General features: G+C 36.1%; 1 protein-coding gene across 3 annotated transcripts; it reads right to left on the minus strand.

Annotated features, from left to right (window-relative positions):
* Positions 1-6,229: 6,229 nt before the first annotated feature.
* LOC112696544 (ribulose bisphosphate carboxylase/oxygenase activase 2, chloroplastic) lies at positions 6,230-10,255 on the minus strand. Of its 3 annotated transcripts, XM_072196946.1 has the most exons (6): positions 9,876-10,255; positions 9,571-9,678; positions 7,531-7,583; positions 7,304-7,443; positions 6,957-7,045; positions 6,230-6,639 (listed from the first exon to the last, which is right to left on the minus strand). In XM_072196946.1, the coding sequence occupies exons 5-6, from the start codon at positions 6,999-7,001 to the stop codon at positions 6,400-6,402; spliced, it is 285 nt and encodes a 94-aa protein (XP_072053047.1). In that variant the 5' UTR covers positions 7,002-7,045; positions 7,304-7,443; positions 7,531-7,583; positions 9,571-9,678; positions 9,876-10,255; the 3' UTR covers positions 6,230-6,399. The 3 variants fall into 3 exon arrangements, with proteins under 3 accessions (XP_072053047.1, XP_072053048.1, XP_072053049.1); XM_072196947.1 differs by lacking the exon at positions 9,571-9,678 and having other exon boundaries at positions 9,876-10,224; XM_072196948.1 differs by lacking the exon at positions 9,571-9,678 and having other exon boundaries at positions 7,531-7,589; positions 9,876-10,208.
* Positions 10,256-10,466: the final 211 nt, after the last annotated feature.

The raw sequence follows: 10,466 nt of genomic DNA on the forward strand, positions 1-10,466 counted from the left end.
AAAAAAAAGATTTTTAATAAAATAAAAAAAATAAGATGCCTAATCTACGTAATCAAACAACTGATAGTTGTTAATCACAATCAATGCCCAGCAACGGTGCCAAAAACTTGATACGGTATTTTACAACCCACAAACTAACCGGCAAGTGCACCGGGTCGTACCAAGTAATACCTTATGTGAGTAAGGGTTGATCCCATGAGGATTGATGGATCAAGCAATAATGGTTAAGTGATAGGATTAGTTAGGCAAGCAGAAAATGGTTTTTGAGATATTCAAGGAGCATTAAACAGTACTTTAAGAATTTTAGAAACCAAGCAGCAATGAGTTGGGAATAAAATATTTGAGAAAGTAGTTAAGGTTTCAGAGTTATCTATTTTTCTGGATTTATTTTCCTTACTAACTATTTTAATGATGCAAGATTTAATTTTATGGCAAACTATATGTCACTAGACCCTAATTCCTTAGACCTTTCTAGTCTCCTCTAAAATTCATTAATTGCCAATTCCTTGGTCAATTAATTCCAATTAGAGGGTGATGATCAATTTCTAGTTTATATGCCAAAAGAATCCTAATTATCCACAAATAAGGGGATTATATGTCACGTATCCCGTTAAATACAAATAATTAGAAATTCAGTATAATATGTTTTCAAGTTGTTGTTCAAGTAAAGAGCTTTTTCAAGTTTTACAAGAACTCAATTAGAACATGGGTCATACTTCCGTTCTGCCCATATTCATAAAATAAAGAGCGAAAACAATTATTGAAATATAAATCTAAACATGGATTAAATTAGAAAGATCAAACGAATAAATCTATACAAATAGACAGAGCTCCTAACCTTAACAATGGAGGATTAGTTGCTCATATTTCAGAGAAGTAAAATAAGGGTTCTGGTAAAAAATGTGTACCCCTGTCTAAATGTACAGAGTTTCTATTTATAACTAATCCTAATAAATTTAAAATATAATTATATAAATGTATACCCCTGTCTTCTTCGCGAGTCACGCAGACGCGTCGGTCACGCGGACGCGTTGCTGAGCAAATCTTCAAATCTCGCGTGCGCGTCAGTCACTATGGATGCTATTTTGAGTTTTGGGAAATTTTATTTATTTTAGGTAGCATTCGGCGGAATTTAACGGAGTTTCTGCAGCACAAGAATCAAAGGAGATGGCTGCGAGGAGCGACGCGCACGCGTGCCTGACGCATGCGCGTGAATTAGAGGTATTCTCAGCGACGCGTCCGTGTGATTGACGCGCACGCGTGATTTGAAGATTTGCTTAGCAACGCGTCCACGTGACCGACGCGTCCGCGTGACTCGCGAAGAAGACCAGCGACGCGTCCGCGAGACTGACGCGTACGCGTGACATGCGCCATGTGCAGAAATGCAAAAAACGCTGAGGGGTGATTTATGGGCCCCATTTTAGCACCCAAATTAGGCGCAGATCCAGTGAAGCCGAGTGGTCCCCACGTTATAAGACGCGGAGTAGTTAATTAATTCGAATTTAAATTTAAATCTTATCTTTTAGGAAAAGATATTATTATTTTTAGATAATTAGATTTTAAATTTATTAGGATTAGTTATAAATAGAAACTCTGTACATTTAGACATGGGTACACATTTTTTACTAGAACCTTTATTTTTCTTCTCTGAACTACGAGCAACTAATCCTCCATTGTGAAGGTTAGGAGCTCTGTCTATTTGTATGGATTTATTCGTTTGATCTTTCTAATTTAATCCATGTTTAGATTTATATTTCAATAATTATTTTCGCTCTTTATTTTATGAATATGGACGGAACGGAAGTATGACCCATGTTCTAATTGAGTTCTTGTAAAACTTGGAAAAGCTCTTTACTTGAACGACAGCTTGAAAACATATTATACTGAATTTTTAATTGTTTGTATTTAACGGGATACGTGACATATAATTCCCCTATTTGTGGATAATTAGGATTCTTTTGGCATATAAACTACAAATTGATCATCACCCTCTAATTGGAATTAATTGACCAAGGAATTGGCAATTAATGAATTTTAGAGGAGACTAGGAAGGTCTAAAGAATTAGGGTCTAGTCACATATAGTTTGCCATGAAATTAAATCTTGCATGATTAAAATAGTTAGTAAGGAAAATAAATCAGGAAAAATAGATAACTCTGAAACCTTAACTACTTTCTTAAATATTTTATTCCCAACTCATTGCTGCTTGGTTTCTAAAATTCTTAAAGTACTGTTTAATGCTCTTTGAATATCTCAAAAACCATTTTCTACTTGCCTAACTAATCCTATCACTTAACTATTGTTGCTTGATCCATCAATCCTCATGGGATCGACCCTTACTCACGTAAGGTATTACTTGGTACGACCCGGTGCACTTGCCGGTTAGTTTGTGGGTTGTAAAATACCGCATCATTCACTTGCACTTCAACCTGATGAATGTGATGATCCATGACACTCATCACCATTCTCACTTATGAACGCGTGCCTGACAAACACTTCTGTTCTACCTGCAAAAGCTAGAGTGTGTATCTCTTGGACTCCTGGTCCATGCGTTTGATTGCCTCTCCTGAGAACAGAGCCTTCAATTCCTTGAGATCAGAGACTTCGTGGTATAAGCTAGAATCAATTGGCAACATTCTTGAGATCCGAAAAGTCTAAACCTTGTCTATGGTATTCCGAGTAGGATTCGGGATGGGATGACTGTGACGAGCTTCAAACTCATGATTGTTGGGCGTAGTGACAGACGCAAAAGGATCACTGGATCCTATTCTAACACGAGTGAGAACCAACAGATGATTATCCATGCAAGAAACCGTAGAGGACCATTTTCACTGAGAGAACCGGAGGTAGCCATTGACAACGGTGATGCCCGAACATACAGCTTGCCATGGAAAGGAGTATGAGTGATTGAATGAAGCTAAGACAGTAGGAAAGCAGAGATTCAAAAGGAATAACGCATCTCCATACGCTTATCTGAAATTCCCACCAATGAATTACATAAGTATCTCTATCTTTATTTTATGTTTATTTATCTTTTAATTATCAAAACTCTATAACCATTTAAATTCGCCTGACTGAGATTTACAAGATGACCATAGCTTACTTCAAGCCGACAATCTCCATGGGATCGACCCTTACTCACGTAAAGTTTATTACTTGGATGACCCAGTGCACTTGCTGGTTAGTTGTGCGAAGTTGTGAAAAAGAGTTGAGATTACAATTGTGCGTACCAAGTTGTTAGCGCCATTGAGATCACAATTTCGTGCACCAGTCACCTTTGTTCACTAACCCCAATGTTGATCTTTTTTCTAGTGATGATTCTACAGGTTTTATCTCGAGTCGCCCTCTACAGCCTCGTGTTCTTCCAACTTCTTTATCTCCCGTTGATTCCAGACTGGACGAGGATCCTGCTCCTACCATCATGCCTCCTTCTTCCACTCGTTCTTCTAGGGTAAGAAATTCACCTCATCATCTTCTTGATTATTATTGTTTTTCTACTATTCTTCATCAACATGAACCTATGTCATTCAAATAAGCCTCCACAAATCCAAATTGGCAACAAGCAATGCATGAAGAAATACAAGCACTTGAAAAATCACACACTTGGGATTTGGTTGATCCTCCTTCTAATCAGGAAGTTCTAGGAAGTAGATGGGTCTACAAGATCAAGACTCGCTCTGATGGCTCTATTGACCGTTATAAGGCACGATTGTTTTCTCAAGGTTGTATGCAAGAGTATGGTATTGACTATGAAGAGACTTTTGCTCCTATTGCTTGTCTCACATCTGTTTGAGCTCTTCTTGCCATTGCTGCAGTCAAAAAATGGTCTCTCAGTCTGATGGACGTGAAGAATGCATTTCTTAATGGAGATTTGAAAAAGAAGGTCTATATGAAACCTCCTCTGGGTTATCCTTATCCTTCTAGCAAAGTTTATCTCCTTCACAAAGCCCTTTATGGTCTTAAGCAACCTCCTCGTAAATGGTTTGACAAGTTCAGCACCACTATATGCAGTCTCGGTTTCACTTGCATCCCTCATGAGAATGCTCTCTTTATTCGTAAAAGTAAACGCAGAGTTGTTCTTCTGCTTTTGTATGTTGATGACATGATCATTATTGGAGATGATGTTAATGGTATATCTGATCTCAAAGCCTCACTTCACCATATTTTTGAAATGAAGGCTCTTGGTTCTCTTAGTTATTTTCTTTGTCTCAAGGTTATATCCACAGATGATGGTATCTATCTCTCTCAAGCCAAGTATGCTTCGGATCTTCTTACTCAAGCCGGTATAACAGATAGTCACAATGAGTCTACTCCTCTTTAGCCTAATGTTCGTTTTACTCCTATGGATGGCACTGTTTTGGATAATCCTACTCTTTATCGACAGTTAGTTGGAGGACTAGTCTATTTAACTGTCACCCGACCAGACATTGCCTATTCGGTTCATGTTCTTAGCCAGTTCTTGTTAGCTCCTCGTACTACTCACTATGCGGCAGTTCTTCGCGTTCTTCGCTACATCAAAGGCATCCTATTTCATGGCCTTTATTTTTCTGTGCATTCATCTTTATCCCTTCAGGCGTACTCAGATGCTGATTGGGCTGGTGATCCCACTGATTATCATTCTACTACTTGTTATTGTTTGTTTCTTGGCTACTCTCTCATTTCCTAGCGATCTAAGAAGCAAGCACTCACTGCTCGATCAAGTACGAAAGCTAAATACCATGCTCTCGCTGACACCACTGCTGAGGTTGTCTCGATTCGTTGGCTTCTCGAAGACTTGGGTGCACCGCAGTCGTCCCCAACTGATGTTTTTTGTGACAACTGCAGTGCTATTCAAATTACCCATAATGATGTGTTTCATAAACGCACTAAACATATTGAGATTGATTGTCACTTTTTTCGGCAACACATCCTTATTAATGTTATTCTTCTCATCGTTGTTGGAACACTGGATCAGACTGTTGATATCTTCACAAAGACTCATCATCTGACTCGTTGTCGGACTTTGGTATCCAAACGCAAGATGGTATCCTTTAGCTCCCGCTTGAGTTTGAAGGGTGATATTAGAGAATAAATTAGAATCAATATTAGATCAATTAATATCATTTATATTTACATAGCATATTTGTATATTAATTATAGGATTGTATACTTTTATTACTCTGATTCTTCTAGCACTTATATATATCCCTTATATATTGTACTTTACACACAACTCTAAATAATATACAATCCTTTTCTCCAATTTAGTCTGTTGTTTTTAACAATAATAATTAGTTTTAACAAAATACTTGATATAAATTTTGTCATTATTTTTCATTTGGATATAAATTTTCACATATGAATTGTCAAAGTAATTTAATCAACTTTAACACTAGACAAAAAAAAATTGAGATAAAACTCATTAATAATCATTCTACTTTCACTAAAGAATTTTACCTATAACACCGGTTAACGCAGAGATTTAATCTAGTAGATATACTTCCTAGAACTTGACACAAAATATCTAAGAGAGCTTGGGTATCTTTCCTTAGCAGGGATGAAAAAAGACAAATGTTCCATTCCTTTTTTATAGAACTTGTAGTGACGAACATGATTTTAAATTTTTAATCATTATATGATATATCTTCTTAAAATAAGTTAAGCTCATATAATTGAAAATAACAATTGTTAAAAGGGGCTTACACTACAAGAAAACCAGGATTTTGCTACGCTTTTAAAGTGTGGCGAAAAGTGAAAAAAAGCGTAGCGATAGCTTTTCGCCATGCTTTTTGAGTAACCGGCACGCTTTTGAAAGGGTCACAACTGCTAACGTGCCGGCTGCTCTATCGCCACGCTTTTAGTAACCTATGGCCACGCTTTTTTTGTCACCATGCTTTTATCTATTGCCACGCTTTTAAATGTGGTCGTATGCGAGAGGATTTGCTACGCTTTTAAAGCGTACCAGTATCTAGATATGGCTACGCTTTTAAAGGGTGCCAATAACTAGAGATCCGGCTACGCTTTTAAAGTGTAACAAAGTCGTGAGATATGGCTATGCTTTTAAAGCGTGCCAGTAGCTAGAGATATGGCTACGCTTTTAAAGCGTGCCAATAGCTAGAGATATAGCTACGCTTTAAAGCGCGGTGAAAAGTGACTGCTGTACGGAAATAGCTACCTTTTAAAGCGTGGCTATAAGTTTGTTCAAGTTCAATTTTTTTTAATCTTCATAATAAAATCTAACAATTCATAAATAATGTAAAATTTAGACAATATAAAACCTTCATAAACTTGTACACCAAATAAAGTAGTTGATCACATGATAAACTCTAACAAAAAATCAAAGTGATATCAACTACCCATGAATTTGTATTACATGCATTACAATTCCAACAACTATTACATTATCTACATCCTCTAAAAACTACAAAATACCCTTCCCTCTTGTGATGTCTTGCTGGTCACCTGAGATATCATAGGCCAACCCTTTCCATCTGTTCTTATCTGTCTGCTTGTCCTCATCGATCGCCACAATCTTGAAGCTTCCGGAGGAAATCTTGCTACTGCTGTGGATTCTTGATGTAACCTTCTTCAAGCTGCTTCCGAAGAAAGCTGATGAATTGGGAACTGATGAAGCCACAGCTCCAGAACCATTCAAACTCACCTGCAATGTAAAATTACATTATTCTCTTATTATTTAAGAGTTACTACTCTATTATTCAAAACTATAATCCAATTTTTTTAACTATACAAGAAATCATGAACCGCATCTAAATATATTGATAACTCACAAATTAATGATATGTATGTATCCATAGTCCGCATGATCATTATTTTTCTAATTTGGTATCTATAACTGATTACTAATTCACACTGCATCTAATCCAATTACTATCCTAATCTTATACATAGTTTAAAACTAGAAGTGATAAATTGAATGAATAGAATTAATTGAAAGAAACAAAGGTAAAAGTATCATACTGGAGTTCCTTTAACAGCTCCTATGGTTGAAACTGAAGCAGCCATGGCTGTGTTATTGTCCTTGTAGCAGCAGAGAGTAATTGCACTTACTACAGAGGAAATAATGAACACTATAATGAATACTCATGAGTTGGGAAAGTAGTCCCCACCACGCCCAAACCCTTTTTCCCTATTTTTTAGTAACTAGAATCTGTGACGATTGGTCAACCTTAAGTTCAAACTATAGTAATCTAATTATATACTGCATGGGTAAGACAAATCCATTTTTCCCCAATATTCAACCAAATGGCTAAGTGGACAGAAAAGAAAGTAAAAGAATAAGGTGGAAACAGAGTTCATGAACTCACAGATCTGTCAAATTCCAACATGAAGCATCTTTTTACATCTTCTTTGGTAGGTTTGCAACCACAGCGATCACGTCTGGAAGTGAGGTATGAGAATTTAGCATGTGTAATGCAAAACAGCAGCCTCCTCCAACTTGATCTCACTAGCATAATTCAGGAGAACATCATGGAACTCATAAGTGAAAAAACATCAAGGGGAGACATAAATATAAAGAATCAACAGAACATACTTTGGGGATTTCATGTAGTTATCCCATCTGTGTGCACCAAAGGGAAAAAAAGCCTGAAACTTGTAATTAAAGTTTGTGAGGCTTCAAAAAACACATACATTAGAGAAAAAGAAAGAAAAATGACAGGTTAAAAAAATAAAAAAAAAGCAGAGGCAGCAGCTAAAAAACTAAGGATTTTCCCATTTTAGACACAGAAACGTGATCCCAAAACCTGTTATAGTTGTGAACTTAAGTAACAAAACAAAACATATAGAGACTTGCTACTTAAATTAAACTTCAATCAAATACAGAATTCTATTTATAGGAACAAATTAAATGACCAAAAAGCAAGCAAGCCCGTTCCAAACTGTGTAAAAAATACGGCCCAGAACTATAAACCAGAGGTGTGGCCTTCAGGGAATCAAGCCTTGTTAAGATAAAATGATCTAATTCGTTTTTTTTTCTCTGTTCTTGTATAGCCCATTCATAAAGGAGTCCAAGTTGTGATGTTATTGCATGCTGGATCCAAATATGCATTAAATTTTACCATTCATTATGTTTAAATATCAATCTTATATTAATATGTATGATTGCTTAAATTGAAAATTATTTTTTCTATTCAATAAAAATTTTAGTTCCACCAAAAGTAACAATCTTTTGAAATTTTGGATAAACTGTTTTTTATTAGCTTAATAATAAACCTTCCAATTTTCCAAATAAATAATAAGAAAAAGTTACTGAGGATAATTTAAAAGGAATCCAGAATTTAAATTTTGCAGGATGTAAGCAAAGTCAACTTATGTAGTAAATGAACTTTAAACTTTTCCAAGTTCTCGACATGATAACGGCAAAATTTGTTCACTTTTGTTTAAGACTTATTATTAACAACATTGTGTGTGAGGAATGTGTGTTTTTTCAATGACATCGATGATAAACACTGGTGAGTTAAGATTCTTTGCTGCTATGATTTAGAAATCTTAAACAATAAGCAAACTAGATCTCTTATTCCTTCCCCGCTAGAGGACCCCTTTGAATCATGGGTCAACAAGTGTATGCTTTTTATTTTATTTCTCCTTATTAGATACATATTTTGCCTTTCACTATTTTTTTCTTTTTTCTTTTTTTTGCATATTTTTTAAATTTTAAGTCTTATTAGAACACTTATAAACATATTAAATATTTAAATGTAGAAAGTTTTAATGAAAAAGGTTAACTAACTGTAAGTTTTTTTATGTTTTCCACTATTTTAACCAATTTCTTTAAAGGACTATTTAACTGAATTATTAAAAAATCAGCACATACAAAAAAATTGGTTCATTCACTCTACCATGTACTACCAACAACCACTGGTTGTCTGGTTCTGTTAATTCAACACACTATCTCAATTCACACACACACATGCATAGCAAGCTAGTGTTCAATGAATGAGCAACAAATGCAATGAACAGAGGGGTCTTTACTTTGATAGAAAGACAAGTTAACTATGAGGTGGATTGGTCAGTTTCTTTTATGTACTGCATTCTGATTTCTGAGTCTATGTTGAACCCTTTTCAATATGTGTTTATATAATTAGACAGAAAACGAGTCAGAAAATAAAGACAGAAGCTTGCAATCTGTTAACACAGATGAATATAGTAGGAATAACTAGCCCCTACAGGTTTCAACTTTCAACTCTTCCATTCACACTCTTTCCTCTCACCAAGTTCCAACAGATATTATATTTCCTATACATATATTATCATAACGTCATTTAATTAAGTTTAAATATTCAGACTTGCTACGCATAATGTTCTTATTCTAGTTTAAATATTTATTCTTTTTCAGACCTCAATGACACAAAAAAGCTTTGGAAATTCATGGAAGCCTCCAATCAGCACCAACAATTCCAATCGTGCTACAGAAAAATCAACCAATCAACAAGGCACTCAGTAACTTCAATGACAAAGATCACACGAGAAAATGCTTCTCCAAATATTCACCATTTGGAAGGTTAGTTACAACATTTGTTGGCTCATTAACTCCCCTAGGAAATAATATTGACATTAGGAAATAAACAATTACTAGCTGGAAATATGGATCTTTTGGCAAATGCTTCAAAGCAAACTCCCTTTGGCATGTGTATCTTGGATCTGTTTTGTGCAAAACACCATGTCCGTATCCAGGAATAACCTGGCGATCCAAAAGTGAATAGCCAAAACCCTATTAACAAATTTTCAATACTTCGCATTGCACTAACTCTAGTTACGAAAACAACCCTTATTTTGGAAGTATAAAAAATTGTCCCCTAGTTCTTTTCAAATCTTTTACAGAAAGTGTGAAATAGGAAAAGAAATAAAAGAAATTAAAGGAACAAGAACAGGACTTACAAAGAACAGGACTTTTCAAATGCGTGGAGAGTCTACTTTCTTCCAAAGCTAAGCAGGAAGGGAGCGGCACCGAAGGAGTCAAGGGTTTGCAGAAACGGAAGGGAGCGGCGGCAAAGGCTTCATCGACGGCAGGTTTGCGACGACAACTGAGCGGAGCGAGTCACCGCTAGAGAGTCACCGCAGAATGAGGGTTAGGGGTGCCAGAACCGGTGGAGGCATCGCGAGCGCAGCTAGGTTCTTCACAGAGTGTCGTCGTCGCAGGAGTGCCGTCGTCGCAGGAGTGGTTCGTCGTCGCAGGAGTTAGGGTTTAGGGTCTTTGAAGGAGCTTTTGATGAAGGAGTTAGTATACGAGCTTTTTATTCTTTAATCTCTAAAAGTTTTAAGTTACAAGAGACTCAAGCATTTTTAATTTTTTTTTCCTGAGGGAACCTTTTGGCCACGCTTTTGAAGCGTGCCAAAAGACTTATAGGAAACGGCTACGCTTTTCAAATGCTGCAATAGTAAATTTCTGTTGCCACGCTTTAAAAGCGTGCCAAAATCTCTCTATGGCTACGCTTTATAAGCGTGGCAGAAAAAAAGTGGCTAAATTTC

This window comes from Arachis hypogaea, chromosome 6 (assembly GCF_003086295.3).
Source record: "Arachis hypogaea cultivar Tifrunner chromosome 6, arahy.Tifrunner.gnm2.J5K5, whole genome shotgun sequence".
NCBI lineage: Eukaryota > Viridiplantae > Streptophyta > Magnoliopsida > Fabales > Fabaceae > Arachis > Arachis hypogaea.

What these genes read in the sequence shown, in the direction of transcription:
- LOC112696544 (XM_072196946.1), bottom strand. Translation starts at nt 7,001, where the DNA reads ATGGCTGCTTCAGTTTCAACCATAGGAGCTGTTAAAGGAACTCCA. An exon ending in GAGCTGTTAAAGGAACTCCA is followed by an intron (nt 6,640 to 6,956) that starts GTATGATACTTT and finishes TTTACATTGCAG; the next exon opens with GTGAGTTTGAATGGTTCTGG.